At 44.8% G+C, this 15,435-nt stretch overlaps 1 protein-coding gene across 16 annotated transcripts; it reads left to right on the top strand.

Annotated features, from left to right (window-relative positions):
* The first annotated feature begins 3,815 nt into the window (after positions 1-3,815).
* LOC116649924 (uncharacterized) lies at positions 3,816-5,301 on the top strand. 16 transcript variants are annotated; one of them, XR_011417233.1, is made up of 6 exons: positions 3,818-4,000; positions 4,063-4,175; positions 4,245-4,269; positions 4,350-4,388; positions 4,459-4,570; positions 4,891-5,301. XR_011417233.1 is itself a non-coding variant. In XM_032433207.2 (6 exons), exons 2-6 carry the CDS (start codon positions 4,102-4,104, stop codon positions 4,979-4,981), a joined length of 354 nt encoding a protein of 117 aa, XP_032289098.1. In that variant the 5' UTR covers positions 3,820-4,000; positions 4,063-4,101; the 3' UTR covers positions 4,982-5,301. The 16 variants fall into 16 exon arrangements, 4 of the variants coding, with proteins under 4 accessions (XP_032289098.1, XP_032289101.1, XP_032289097.1 ...); XR_011417232.1 differs by having other exon boundaries at positions 4,063-4,180; positions 4,245-4,286; XR_011417231.1 differs by having other exon boundaries at positions 3,819-4,000; positions 4,063-4,180; positions 4,245-4,282; positions 4,464-4,570.
* Positions 5,302-15,435: the final 10,134 nt, after the last annotated feature.

The raw sequence follows: 15,435 nt of genomic DNA, 5'->3' as shown, positions 1-15,435 counted from the left end.
TGAAATACTACTTCTTAGATACAACCATTAACTTTAGGGACCTCTGCGAGCTGTTCGGCCAAAACAGAAATTATTGTGATATAAAATAACGGAATTTATTTAATTGGAAGTGGCGAGTGTGATAGTGAGCATTAGGTTTTGTATACCTATAATTAATATTCTGTTACTCGCTAGTAGCATTTTATATAGATGGGCGGTATCTACATTAAAATAAAAACGTTTGATTATTATTATTTATTCGCAAATCCATCTGGATTGTACCGTGGATATGAGAAAACTGATTTTACAATGATATCTTAGGTTATAATGACGCCGCGACGTTCCAGAAGCGGCATAGGCAGATCGCTGACAGTGCGCCTCGTGCCGTTCTTCAGCAAAAATTCAGCGAGTGCATTCGCGGGATCATATTTCTATGGGTTGGCCGTTGACCGGCCGGCACTCCACTGTCAACGTCTTCTACAAATATCGCAACATTGTTGCGACGGTATCCGGTTACTCAGTCGGATAACTCCTCCCTCAGCTAAGGGCTGGGGTGGTACTGGTTCTGATGATTGGTTCCGACACGAACTTAGACCGTAGGTGGCCGATGTGTTGCAGGTTCATCACGCTTAACTCATGCAGTGATGGCAGATTCAGATGTTCCCAAAATTCGGTAACATTGATCTGAGTGACGGAGGACTGGTTTGTTTTAAGGACACCATAGCTGTTGATCAATGTGGTCTTATTTATCTTGATTTCAACGAAGGTAGCTAGGTAAGTGCGAAAATATATTGTTGTTGTTATGCCAGCATTGTCCGTGATCGTGACAATCGCATCTTTGCAAGAGTTCCGGATATGAGCTGCTGAGCACAGTTCGGTGATCGTAGCCTCCTGCAGAACGTTGTACTCACTGCTGCATCGCACTTACCGACGGTAAGAATGTTGGACGGAAAAAATGTTGATTTTCTTATAGGCTAATTCAGGATTTGGGTATTTAATTAGCAAATAATATATCGTTATATTGAAAGGCCTAAATTCTAGCTACTTGAAATATGTCTGCTACACGAACATTTCTAAAGTGTTTGAAGATCATTTCTTTTATATCAATTTCATCCAATATTGCTGGGCTGATCAGGTTTATTTTTGCCAGAGTGATAGCGTGGATTAAATTTTGTAAATCTGTTATTATCATTCTATGTTTTGCCAAAAGTGTTTCTAAGAGGTGATCTGTAGAGGTCCCGTCAGTCTTATGTATCGAATTTAAGGTCTTTGTTAGTGCGTTAAGCTTTGTTTGTAGCTTCGTATTTATTTCTATTTGTCTGGTTTCAGTATCTATTAACTGCATTTGACTAGACTTTATTTGCTCCTAATTGTCAACGTTTGGAGTCGCTGCTACTGCTTTTAAACCTGTTCCTAAAAGATGTATACTGTGATGTCCATGATTAACTTTGTATACACTGAACACATTAAAAATGCTTATAAGGGTATATTGTATTTGTGCAAAATCCAAACGTATGTAACAGGCAGAAGGAAGCATCTCAGACCCCATAAAGTATATATATTCTTGATCAGCATCAATAGCCGAGTCGATCTAGCCATGTTCGTCTGTCTGTTTGTCCGTCTGTCCGTATGTATGAACGCAAGAATATCAGAACCTTTAAGAGCTAGATGTAGGTGCTCCTAGTGCCTGCGCATATCGAGTTTGTTTCCGATAATCGATAACTTACTCCGTTTCCAAGCAATCGATAAAAATCGATATCGACATCATGTTTTTTGAGCAAATTGGGTAAATAATAAGAGCTAGAGCCACCAATCATGATACGTTGCTTCTAGAATATTATATTATATTATTATAATGTTATCAAGTGTCTTTCATTTTATACCTATCGTCACCTCCCCGCGGCCACCATAGAGCTATGAAGTATGTTAATCACCCAACTTTTATTGCCACCCAATTTAATCCACAATTTAAATGCAATTGATTTTTTCAGAATACACAAATATTCTATGGTACAATAAGATATACTGTAGCAAATTTCATAAATATTGGTTAAGAAAAAACCAAAGTTGTATGCAACTGCGCAATTGAATGGGGCAGCATCTTTAAGAATTTCTGTATACATGTACACACACACACATTCATGCGCGTCTTTCGAACAGCATGGTTAATGCGACTTTTTTCTGTAATGATTTTTAATTTCTTTTTTTATCATAAGTACTTAATTATTGGTGTGGCTGCTGAGTAGAGGCATAGCAAGTTGTGCGGTCTGTCGCGAGTTCGAGTCCTACCGGGGAAAGTATGTTTTTTTTTATTGCTGGTGTAGCTGTTGGGTAAAGTCGACAGCAAGTAATGCGGTCAGTTGCGAGTTCGAACCCTGCCAAGGCAACTAATTTTTGTTGATTTATTTGGTGTTGGAATAAGAGGGTTCAGGGTATTCCTTAGTCGGGAGCTCCCAACTAGAACCTCTTACTTGTTGTTATTAATGTATCGATATATGAAAGATCTGTAGTCAGTATATCACCGATGTGTTCCTGGTTGAATACTTATTCTTATAGGGTCGTAGTCGTAAGTTGGTATCAGAATTAAAGAACGCATAAGCCTAAAGGGAGTAAATGTATCTTGGAAGAAATGCAATAAAAGTTTTTGCTTAAATATTAGAGGTATCTTTAATCGTGTTACTTGAGGTTGTCTTTATAGACCACCCCCTCTTTAATAAGAACCTTCGTGTTCAGTGATGATCGTTTCTTTCGTACATAATGGTGTGATTTTGTACCGTCGTTTGTTTGCTTTTAGCCATACTCGTTCTCCTCTTTGGAATTCCGCATGTGGTCTATCTTTATTTGATTGTTCGAAGCTCTTGTCTTGGGCTCTTTAGAGTTTTTCCCTTACTTGAGATTCTAACTTTATTGCACTATTTCTATCGGGTTTCTATTAGTGACGGAATGAATGCTCCTTTTATCTGCAATGGTAGATAGGAGGATTAGATCAATAGTGTCGTCAGTTTTCTTTCTGTCATACTTTGTTCAAAAGGTCAGTTTCCGTAGCTAGTCTGTTCATATTAGAAAAGAAATAGTCACGCAATATTTGTTTGACATTTTTTTTTTTTGGGCAGAGCGGTGCGGTCTGTTGTGTTCGGTGATAACAATTTCCCTTTGTTCGGTTTTGTCGGTTATATCCGTTGTACAATTAATGAATCCAGTTATAGTTACGAGATTTAGAAGGAGCGACTGTTCTTATCGCTCCAGACACTTTTATCAATCTGCTTTTACATTTTGGTATTAACTATTACTAAGCCTAAGGCTAAGCAGTCCCTGGTGGCAGCGCTGCCCTTTGCAAATAAGTCGTTTTATATATAACATATGAAACGAATATATGTAGCATTTATGCAACAGCGAAAACTTCGCTGGTAGGATAGAGCGTGTTGTGCACATATATATCTTATGCAAGCGGTCACTGCATGGGACACATGCTGACGCGGCTGGTCTATAGTCGAGACACGCGTAGCCGATCATATTTCGGTACTGTACTTGAATATGCACTGCACTGAATATGACATATGTTTATGCAACAGAGAATAAGTGTCGTTGCATTCAAATATTTATGTTTATTGGTATATATAGAGTATATATTGGACATATTGCTGAGCACAGTGTTCTCTCGATTTGTGCATACCACACCTACCTCTTTTTGAAAAATATCGTAAATTTATAAAGTTATTATTAATCTATGTATTTTAATAAATGTTTTGTTTTTATTCATAGAGAGTACATTTATTTCAATAGAGTGTTGCGAAACTGCTTGTTTCTTGTTGGGCCGCGCCGGCTGGCTCCTCGGTTTCTCTGGGTGTAGTCCCAACCCTGGCCCGCAGTCCGTACAATCGATAACAACAAAGCTACAGCAAAACAGACTTACACAACACTATGCAAAACGAACCACAAATCGATAACACTAAACAATAGGAGCATCTTACAGATAAACAACATAAACAGCTGTGACGATAAGTAAATGTAAACAACAACGGTGAGACGTTAAAATAAACTAACAAATAATGAAAACGCTATTAATCCATTTTACTCTTCCAGATCGGGTCCCGGTTCCGGACCCAGCGTACCCGCCCTAACATGAGACGATCACCTACTTGTCTCCCACATTTTGGCCATTATATGGCCTGCATCAGCCTGTGCCGGCTATTACGGTACGGTATGTAATTGTTTGCATTTCTTATCGCGATTAACACTTAATCTTATTTCTTATTTCCCTGCAGGATACAGATCGGGCATTTTAAACAGGTGCATACGATAAGTTGGTATATTATTATATTTAGAACAAGTTATATTAATTTTTGATTCCAATTTTTTTTTTGTTACAGAATATATATATAACATTTCTCGCAACTTCCCTTCAACAGGTGCATTTAACGTGTTGCATCATTTCATATTCGTGACAATTTATATTAATCTTTAAAATCTTAAATTTAGTACAGAACGCATTGTTTTACAACGTTTGTACGGAACAGGAGGTAAAAACACGGTCAAAACTTATTGCCAGTCAACAAATGAAAGAAAAACAAGGGGAGACATATCAATACAGGTAATTATTACACCAACAGGGAGCAAGTACCCGCTAAGATAAATGCATGTATACATATCTGTTTCCAACCAAAGGCGTTATGTTCGTCAAAAGCGTTTAGATTACCGTGCCTGCCTAAAGAGCTCTCTGGGTGGGGGCGGTAAGGGCGATCATAAGGTGTCTTCTTCATCTGAGCATAACATATATTTATATATATATATATATATATATATATATATATATATACGTATACGTATATACATACGTATAATGCGTAAATTTACTTAATTGCGACTAGTCGTGACTAGAATTAACAATTTTAAAAAAATCTGTTCTTTCAGAGACCCTCAAATATGGGTCTGCTTCGGCCTCTCCCTTTTATTCGGGCGAGGGAAGAACGACGTGGAACGGACTCACTCAGTGATGAAGTAGGCGGGGTCTCGTCTATGGCCGCCTCTCGTCGTTAGAGTCCCGTCCGTAATGGCTCGTCTCGCCGTCGATGTCTGGCCGTGTTTGGAAAATCTGGCCCGCAAATATCTGGGTTGATCTGGCCAACGTCCTCCGGCGCTGGATTTAGACGTTGTCTGCCACCAAATGGCTGCGGTTGCTCTAATGGAGTACCCCTTTTCTTGTTGTTTTAAGCGCCGCACGACGGTGTATTATTGTTCTTGTGTACCATTGCTTTTTGTAATTGGTTAGCAGTTAAGGAATTTTTTTTTGCAATTCAATAATAAAAATAGCAAAGAAGGGGATCACACGGTATGATTAACTCGCTCGCTCGCATTGATCTATGGTGCGTAGCCTCCAGGACGCATGTGCGAGATGTTGTTGTCTTGTTTTGGAATGCACTGGACATCAAGTGTCGTCCGTTGTCAGAGTGGATGACCTCGGGTACTCCAATCTTATAAAAAACCTCGCTGACCCAAAACTCAACCACGTTAAGAGCCGTAGCCTCCCGCATCGCTTTCAAGAAAGTGAATTTTGAAAAATGGGCGACTACTACGAAGTGGGTACTTTCCCAGAAAGTCAATATATACTTTACCGGTCATTACCCCTTCCTTGCATGTCACACACTGTCTCACCCAATCTGTTACCTGACTAACCATGCCGGACCAGTAAGCCGCCTACGTAAAGTTTCGAGCGTTTTCACTACATCCCCGTGACCAGCCGTCTCATCTACTTGAGCCTATTAAGCCGGCTGTCAACAAACTTGGCACGCTTGAAAAGTAAATTCCCTTCAACCTTCAGATCCGGTAGCTTGTCCTGATTCGAACGTACTCGTGGTCTCAAATTCGAGGAGGTTTTCCGTAACCTTTCCCACGGCTCCGATACTCCGCGATAAGGTGTCGGCCACTACGTTCTCACTGCCTTTACGGTGCTCGATATTTAAATCGTAGCCTTGCTGCAATGCCCAACGTGCTAGTCTCCCGCTTAGGTCCTTTATGGACATCAGCCATTTTAGGTTGGCGTGGTCCGTGATACAGGTGAACGGCATCCCTTCTATATAGCGTCTGAACATTTTTATGTCCAGTATTCACCCTAAGCATTCTTTTTCAGTGACGGAATAATTCCGTTGGTGCTTGTTCAACTTGGCTGAAAAGAAGACTATGTGTCGTTCCTGATCTTCAGTGTCTTTTTGAAATAATACCAAACTAAGACGCATCACACTGCACGAAAAAGGGCATCCGCGTGCACCAGTACTGGGGCCGTGATCAGGGCGATCTTCAATTGTTCAACGGCTCGTGTTGCCTCGTCACTCAATACGAACTCTCCGCTATCCATTTTTAACATTTTAGTCAGTGGGTCGGCCATTGCCGCGAAATCTCGCATAAAGCGCCGGTACCAACGTGCCGTAACCAAAAAAAAGCGAACCTCTGCGTGACCGAGGCACGGGGCTTCGTTTAATAGCTATAACCCGTTCGGGGTCCATGCAAAGCGTGCACCAATAATGAATCCTAGGTATTTTAATGCCCGGAAGCAACATTTGGATTTTCGCAGTCCAATAGAGAGCTTGGCTTCTCAAGCATTTGCGTGGGGAAATCAGGGGAAATAACTAATAAGTCGTCCAAGTATAGGAAGACGTTGGACCGTAACTCGTTGGGAATTACCTTGTCCATCAGACGAACTAGACGTTGGACTGTATTGCATAAACCAAACGGCATGACGCGAACTGGTATAGCGGCCTACCTGGTACGATAAATGCGGTATAGGGCTTGCTTTTTTCGTCTAGTTCGACCTGCTAATATGCGAACTTCAGATCCACACTGGAGATGTAGTGGGTCTGGTCTAATCTTGATAGGATGCCTTCTATACAGGGTAGTGGATACGCGTCTTTCACCGTCGAATTATTGAGCTTGCGTGCATCGAGGCAAAAACGGGTTTTCCCCAGTATTCGCACTACGGTTGTGCGGTTACTCTATGGGCTGTTGACCTCTTCTATAACCTTCAAACTCAACATTTTGTCTACTTCGTCATCCACTACTTTCTGCATCGGTGGCGATAATGGGTAGGGTCCATCTTTGAGCGGTTGGGCCCCTTTCACTAAGTCGATAGTGTGCTTCTCTAAGTCTGTCGTTCCTAATCCACTATGCTCAAAAGACAAAAACCCCTGATTTACCGCCTCCAACTCTATCCTTTCTTCTAGAGACAACTCCCGTGAATCTGGCTCAATTTCACTTTATTAGTGCCCTTCCGCATAGTATGTCATAGTCATTGCCAAGGGCTCTTCTAGGTGTTCCGTGGAGGTTGCCTTCTCGAGGCCCAAACTATAAGGGGCTAAGTTAAAAGCGAACGCTGGCGCGTCGAGAAACTCCATCTGGTCCAGGGAAGAGCTCCTCCACTATGCCCCTTCGCCACTCTCTGCGTGGCACGGGCAGGTCGCATACCCGCCGCTTCCTAAAACGGTCTTGTTACAGCCGCGCCATGCGCAACTGTTTCCTCGTGGCGCATCTCTCGTTCGGCTGCTCGTCGATAGCGGGAGTGGCAGGCAGATTGCAGATTGGACACTCCTTTAAGTAGATCGTTCGGTGTTAGGGGGGCTTCCTGGTCCACACACACCGGAAAATAGGTAAGCGGCCGAGAGTTCACAACGTTCTCGGCCTCAATCAGGAAACTCTCCAGTACGTGCTGCTTTGGTGCCACCTCCTTTACAGTGTGGCGTAGCACTCTCTTAACACACTGCACCATCCTTTCCCAGGCTCCTCCATCAGGTGGGTTCGCTGGGCAGTTAAAGATCCATTTAATGCCTCTAGAAAATAGAATCTTTTCCGGCTCGAATACATCTATAAGCCTTTTGGCTTCTCTGTCGGCTCCAACAAAGTTCTTTCCGTTGTCACTGCGCAACCTCAGTACAGGTCCGCGATGGCAAAGAAAGTTCCTGATCACGATTATGCAGGAATCAATTGACAGGTCATGTGCCAGCTCCAAATGTATGGCCCTTGTTTTCAAACACGTAAGCAAGGCGACCCATATCTTCTCTTTTCAAAGTCCGATCGTCACAACGAGTGGTTCAAAATAGTCCAGACCCGTAAAATTAAATGGGCATCCATTGGCCTCCAGTCTGTCCTCTGGCAGAGGATACATTATAGGTGACGCTGGCTGCGCTCTATGTAATTTGCACACACTACATCGAGATATTACTGTACGCAACAGTCGACGCAGCTTTGTTATCCAAAATGTGGTCCTGATTTGGCCTATCGTTGCATCCACGATTTGATGCTTTTTTTTTACACGGTAGTAATACACAATCTGTTCCGTCAGTACGTGTCGGTGTGACAAGATTATTGGCCTTCTTCACTATGCGGTATACACAGTGCGGCATCGATCGTGCTATATGCACGCAAGAATTCCATTGTCACTTAAGTAAGGCGCCAGCCCTCTTATGTCGCTTCAATGACCTACTGATTCTTCATTGTATGAGGCTCGAGCCTCGTCAGAAAACCAAGCCGCCTTCCTAACCAGCCGACTGTAGCTAGAGAATCTCCGAAATTAAATGAAAAAATTATTTGCTGCAACTAAGGCAAATTCACTTGGCATCTCTTGTTCATCCTCGTAGGATGAGTGTTCCATGCCCGGTTCATTGGCTGAGGTCTCCGTATTTTCAGCAGTAGGTACTCATCTCCATTGGGAAACCTTTGTAGACTGCAAAATTTCTCCCACTAGATTTCCGACGAACTGCTTATATCGACGGTGGGGGCCGCCTATCCAACGCAGCACTGTTTTGGAATGGGTAGAATCGCATAGTATAGAATCGCTGATCGCTATACTGTGGTCCTTTTTGACAGTGTCCGTCAGCCTCGTTCCTAACACGGCTGCTTGCAATTCCAGTCGTGGAATTGACATCGTGTTTATTGGGGCACACTTCACCTTTGGACATATGAAGCATACTCGCACGTCGTTGTCGTCATAGGTGACCCTCAAGTAAGTCACAGGTGCGAACGCTGACTGATGCATCGACATAAACGTGCAGCTGTATTGCTCGCACAGGTGTTTGGCCGAAGTATTGGCGTGAGCTCCGAAATCCTTCCACGTTGTTCATATCCTGAAGCCATTTGCTAAAGGTTGGGTACTTTGTGGTACTTCATGTTGAATTTGAAATCGTCCGTGGCTGGTTGCCAACACATGTCCAGAATCTTTTCTTCAGCTTCGCCTCGTTGGCCCAGCACGTCAGCTACAGTAGGCGAACTGGAAGTAAAGTAGCTCAATTCAAATCCAGCATTTGCATGTATTTCTCGTATTCTTGTTGATATGGTGCTGGCGTCACCTTCACTATCAAAACTATTCACATAGTCGTCCACATAGTGTCATTCAAAAATAACTTTAACCGCGCGATCATCGCCGTTTCGCCACAAGAATCGCTGGGCGCATCTAACCAGCGATCGAATTAACACTTGATGGAACATCTCTCGGATGTCTCCACAAACGCCAACGGCACCATCCCGAAAGTGGAAGAGAACAGCCGGCAACGACTTATAGTGTTGCTGCTCCTTGGATAATGCGGAATTCAATGAAATTTCACCAACGATTGCTGCCGCGTCGAACACCAGTCTTATCTTACCGGGCTTTGGATTTTCAACTCCAAAGTGCGGAAGATACCAACGTTTGTCGCTGTTAGCTAAAGCGACCTCATGCTGCTTCATTCGTCGAGCATATCCTTTATGAACATAATCGTCCATAATTTTCATATAGGCTTGTTTAATCCGATCGTTACGCTTCACCTTTCTCTCAATGTTGATCAATCTTTTGTATCCATTCCATAGCTTTGTGGCAACTCCATAGCTTCGTGGCAACTCAACATTATCACGGTTCCATAATAAACCTGTCTGGTAACGTTCTTCTATTTTCACCGTAGTGTCTTCGAGTATCTCCTGTGCTCGTGCATCGTCGCTGCCTGCGACTGATGGCGTAAGTTTCACACCGAAGCTTACGATATTAAAATAGTCGTTTACCATCTTTTGGATTGCATCCTCCTGCGACACTGCTTGGAGGCATGACTTTGATGACGTTGCCGTTGGTTGACCTTTTTCCAAAAACCACTTATTCAAGTTCGGTGGCTGCGGCATATGGTCCCTGTGGTGCAAATCTTTTTGTTTGCATTGGCAGTCAAAGATGCGCATGGTCCGGTTTCATTGGAAGTCGTGCGCCTTTGCCCGACATTTGGATGTCACTTCGATGGAGGCTTTGCATTGGTAAGCTCAGATTGGACACGGCGTACACATTTCGCAACACATGACATTTGCGTTAGTCCGCTCCACTAACTTCTATGCCTACCACTGTGGTCGGCTCTCTGGTTGGTCTTCCACCAAACCACTGTATCCCCTTTGATATGTAGATCGCGCAGCAGCTCGTCGCGATCATCGTTACAGATGAGCCCTCATAGAGGAGCGCATCCACTTATTGGCCGCGTGCAACGTCACTGGCAATATGCGGAATAGTAGGCGCTCTCCATCCGAATCGATACAATATAAGTTCCTTTGTTGCGTCGATTTAGCATCCACTGGCTGCGGTGCCCCTAAGGATACGCTGTCTGCGGCAACTGTCCAATATTTATCACTCTATCACCTGCTGGCTGCGGTGCATTGTGACTCATGGCATCATGATCATGTAAAAGTCGATGATGTCTCTTCCGGCATCAATTAACATGGCATTCGTTGGCCCTATTGCAGCCTCTTGCCATGTGGCCACCTCGTAAACACGAAAAACAAAGCCGGTGCCTTTTTACCACTGTCCACCTTTTTAGCGGAGAGGCTAAGTTAAGCTCGTTGCAGTCGCTGACTGCGTGTTGTCCATTACAGATTGGACACTGTTTGGCGCGACCTCGGCGACGCCCTTCATTATTCTGGTCAATGTTGGCATGCAGCAGTTTACGTCTTTTCTCCTTACTATCGACGTCCACAATCGTACATACCACATTGGCGTAGTCTGTTAACCACGCGCTTAAATATACGACAGTCGAGAAAAGCCTAATCGTAGCTGCATATGTGGCCCATTCCACCCTCTTGCTTGGTGGTAGCTTAGCGACCAAATCCTCCATCAGTGTAGGATTCGCTAAATGCTGCTCCCCGTTAGCCGATTGTAGAAAGGCGGCAAGGTTACTCAAGCGTGTAGCATATGGCAAGATTTTAGCAATACTGTGCTCCTGAATTGCCTGCACTCTCGAATACTAACTAGCTGGCTGCTTATTTAACTGTTCTGGGCGGCCATACCGGAAACTTAATTGTTCCATTACGTTGTTCACATCGTTCCTGGCAGTCGACCATGCAAAGTTCTCAGTTTCCTGCGTTGGCTCCAAATTTTCACTTGTTGGTTCTCCTATGCCGGAGTGTAGCTGAGCGTTAGCTGTGCAATGCCTGCGGATCAATATGGAGTCGAGAGGCTTGATGTTGTAAAGCAGTTATCCATAGCTGTAGCCCGCTCTACCGTTTGCAACGGTGTTCCCAAATTTCCACTCATTGACGTAGGCAAGGCCTCACTTAAAGATGGCGATCTGCTCAAAATAGCAGTTCCACTCAAAATTACATTTTCACTTAAACTTACTCTTGGATTTGGGACTGCACTCATAGTTGCAGTTTCACTCAAACTTCCACTCGAATATGGCTCTTCACGCAAAGGTCCGATCAAAGATGGTGGCAGGTTAGCTTTACCTCTCGCGCCAGCATTACTCAACTTAACGGGATCAGTAACTGTACTCACATGTGCTTGACCAGTTTTTGACCTCTGTAACTCATGCTCTAGCGCAGCGACTCTATCAAATCCATAACTTGCGTACTTGAGAGTTGCGTGCTTGGGCTTGGCGCTCGTGTCAATATGCTGGCTAGTGCACTGGCTCTCACAGCCACAGTGCCGGCAGGTTGTACATTTGTGCCCACATCCCCGGTGCCGGGGCTTTGTGATGCGCTAACAGCGGGAACTTGCATTTGTGATATAGTGCTCACCATTCTACTTTTCCGCTTCGGCTGCGTCCCACTCGCCGTGGTAGCTATCTGCTGGCCATCGTTCAAGCGTGGGTTTTTCCTGGGTGACCGTTGTATCACCCTACTCAGCTCGGAGATGATTTCTACTATATTTTACGCTGCTTGTGCTGTGTCTATGTACACACACTGTAACTCCAAAGTTACAACACGTCTTGTCTCCAGCGAAAGTGGCCCCTGCAGATTCTTACAATAAGAACTGTGAATAAAAGATCATGTCGCGTGCCAAGCGCAGGTGGAGTAGCAATTTGAATACTGCAAGGTGTACGCCTGGCCCCCGGCGTAATGCAAAACGTGCTAGTGCAAGTGTTTTATTTTGAACGGATTACATATGTTAGAAGTTAAATATATATATTTCCTTAAAATCTTTCCTCATACGGCCTTCGAACTCACGACAATAATGAGTTTAACATTCAAGTGCCCGTCATTCAGAGGGCAAAAATACATACTTTTAAGATATACTTAATACTAAGCAATCGATGACTTAATTCCTCCCTCCACATCCGCGAAACGTGAAGGCCCTGCTTCACTCTAATCCAGTATGGCTAGTTTAGCCACGGGAAGTAGTTATCAGTCCTACTAGATTGCTGTCCGCCATGCGCACGCTGGCGCTTCGAGAAACTCCATCTGGTCCAGGGTAGAGCTCCTCCACTATGCCCCTTCGCCACTCTCTGCGTGGCACGGCCGGGTCACATATAAACACCATATCACCATGGCGTATCTGCTCAACGCACGTACACTATTTCACGCGTCGCACAAGTAGGTGGGCACTCAAAGACCCACCGCTTCCAAAAACGGTCTCGTAACAGCCGCACTATGTGCCACTGTTTCCTCGAGGCACATCTCTCGCTTGGCTGCTCGTGGATAGCGGAAGTGTCAGGCAGATTGGCCACTCCATTAAGTAGAGCGTTCGGTGTTAGGGGGGCTTCCTGGTCCACAGTCACCGGCAAGTGGGTAAGCGGGCGAGAATTCACAACGTTCCCGGCCTCAATCAGGAACTCTCCCTACGTATTGCTTTGGTGCCACCTCCTTTACTGTGTGGCGTAGCACTATCTTGACATACTGCACCATCCTTTCCCAGGCTGCTCCATCAGCTGGGTTCGCTGGGCAGCTGAAGATCCATTTAATGCCTCTAGAAGATAGCTCCCCCTGAATCTTTTGCGGCTCGAATACATCTATAAGCATTTTGGCTTCTCTGTCGGCCCCAACATCAGAACAGGTTCGCGATGGCAAAGAAAGTTCCTGATCACGAAAGTTCCTGATCTGACACGAAAACAAGGCGACCCATCTCTTTTCTTTTCAACGTCCGATCGTCACAAGGAGTGGTTTAAAAAAGCCCAGACCCGTAAACTTAAATGGCCATCCATTGGCTCCCAGTCTGTTCTCTGGCAGAGGACCCATTATAGGTGGCGCTGGCTGCGCTCTATGTAGTTTGCACATACTACATCCAGATATAACTGTACGCAACAGTCAACGCAGCTTTGTTATCCAAAATGTGGTCCTGATGTCGCCTATCGTTGCATCCACGTTTTGATGCTTTATTTTCACATGGTAGTGATACACAATCAGTTCCGTCAGCACGTGTCGGTGTGACAAGATTATTGGCCTTCTTCACTATGCGGTATACACAGTGCGGCATCGATCGTGCTATATGCACGCAAGAATTTCATTGTCATCCAAGTAAAGCGCCAGACCTCTTATGTCGCTTCAATGACCTACTGATTCTTCATTGTATGAGGCTCGAGCCTCGTCAGAAAACCAAGCCGCCATCCTAACCAGCCGACTGTAGCTAAAGAATCTCTGAAATTAAATGAAAAAATTATTTGCTCCAACTAAGGCAAATTCACTTGGCATCTGTTGTTCATCCTCGTAGGATGAGTGTTCCATGCCCGGTTCGGACTGCGGCCAGCAAAAATGTTGGCCCGTCCAACCATCGTAACCGTTGGCTGAGGTCTCCGTGGCAATGCGGCCTCGTTGCGTCGTCAGCTGCATTTTCAGCAGTAGGTACCCATCTCCATTGGGAAACCTTTGTTGACTCCAAAATTTCTAACACTCGATTTCCGACGAACTGCTTATATCGACGGTGGGGGCCGCCTATCCAACGCAGCACTGTTTTGGAGTGGGTCCATAGTATAGAATCGCTGATCGCTATACTGTGGTCCTTTTTGACAGTGTCCATCAGCCGGCTAACACGGCTCTGCCCGACATTTGGATGTCACTTCGATGCAGGCTTTGCATTGGTAAGCTTAGATTGGACACGGCGTACACATTTCGCAACACATGACATTTGCGTTTGTCCGCTCCACTAACTTCCATGCTTACCACTGTGGTCGGCTCTCTGGTTGGTCTTCCACCAAACCACTGTATATTTAGTTGCCTGCATTCCCCTTTGATATGTAGATCGCGCAGTAGCTCGGCGCGATCATCGTAACAGATGAGCCCTCATAGAAGAGCGTATCCACTTATTGGCCCCGTGCAACAACACAACATAAGTTCCTTTGTTGCGTCGATTGAGCATCCACTGGCTGCGGTGCCCTTGTGTGAGGATACGCTGTCTGCGGCATCTGTCCAGTATTCATCACTCTATCACCTGCTGGCTGCGGTGCATTTTGACTCATGGCATTATGATCATGTAAAAGTCAATGATGTCTCTTCCGGCATCCATTAACATGGCATTCGTTGGCCCTATTGCAGCCTCTTGCCATGTGGCCACCTCGTAAACACGAAAAACAAAGCCGGTGCCTTTTTACCACTGTCCACCTTTTTAGCGGAGAGGCTAAGTTAAGCTCGTTGCAGTCGCTGACTGCGTGTTGTCCATTACAGATTGGACACTGTTTGGCGCGACCTCGGCGACGCCCTTCATTATTCTGGTCAATGTTGGCATGCAGCAGTTTACGTCTTTTCTCCTTACTATCGACGTCCACAATCGTACATACCACATTGGCGTAGTCTGTTAACCACGCGCTTAAATATACGACAGTCGAGAAAAGCCTAATCGTAGCTGCATATCTGGCCCATTCCACCCTCTTGCTTGGTGGTAGCTTAGCGACCAAATCCTCCATCAGTGTAGGATTCGCTAAATGCTGCTATCCGTTAGCCGATTGTAGAAAGGCGGCAAGGTTACCCAAGCGTGTAGCATATGGCAAGATTTTAGCAATACTGTGCTCCTGAATTGCCTGCACTCTCGAATACTAACTAGCTGGCTGCTTATTTAGCTGTTCTGGGCGGCCATACCGGAAACGTAATTGTTCCATTACGTTGTTCACATCGTTCCTGGCAGTCGTCCATGCAAAGTTCTCAGTTTCCTGCGTTGGCTCCAAATTTTCGCTTGTTGGTTCTCCTATGCCGGAGTGTGGCTGAGCGTTAGCTGTGCAATGCCTGCGGATCAATATGGAGTCGAGAGGCTTGATGTTGTAG

The sequence above is a fragment of the Drosophila virilis genome, unplaced genomic scaffold, assembly GCF_030788295.1.
Source record: "Drosophila virilis strain 15010-1051.87 unplaced genomic scaffold, Dvir_AGI_RSII-ME tig00001479, whole genome shotgun sequence".
In the NCBI taxonomy this organism is placed as follows: domain Eukaryota; kingdom Metazoa; phylum Arthropoda; class Insecta; order Diptera; family Drosophilidae; genus Drosophila; species Drosophila virilis.
This window is presented reverse-complemented; position numbering and strand designations above follow the sequence as displayed.

Coding starts and splice junctions, on each gene's coding strand:
- LOC116649924 (XM_032433206.2), top strand. CDS start 4,102: ATGAGACGATCACCTACTTGTCTCCCACATTTTGGCCATTATATGGCC. Junction 4,176..4,244: donor AGCCTGTGCCGGCTATTACG/GTACGGTATGTA, acceptor ATTTCCCTGCAG/GATACAGATCGGGCATTTTA. Junction 4,571..4,890: donor GGGGAGACATATCAATACAG/GTAATTATTACA, acceptor CTGTTCTTTCAG/AGACCCTCAAATATGGGTCT.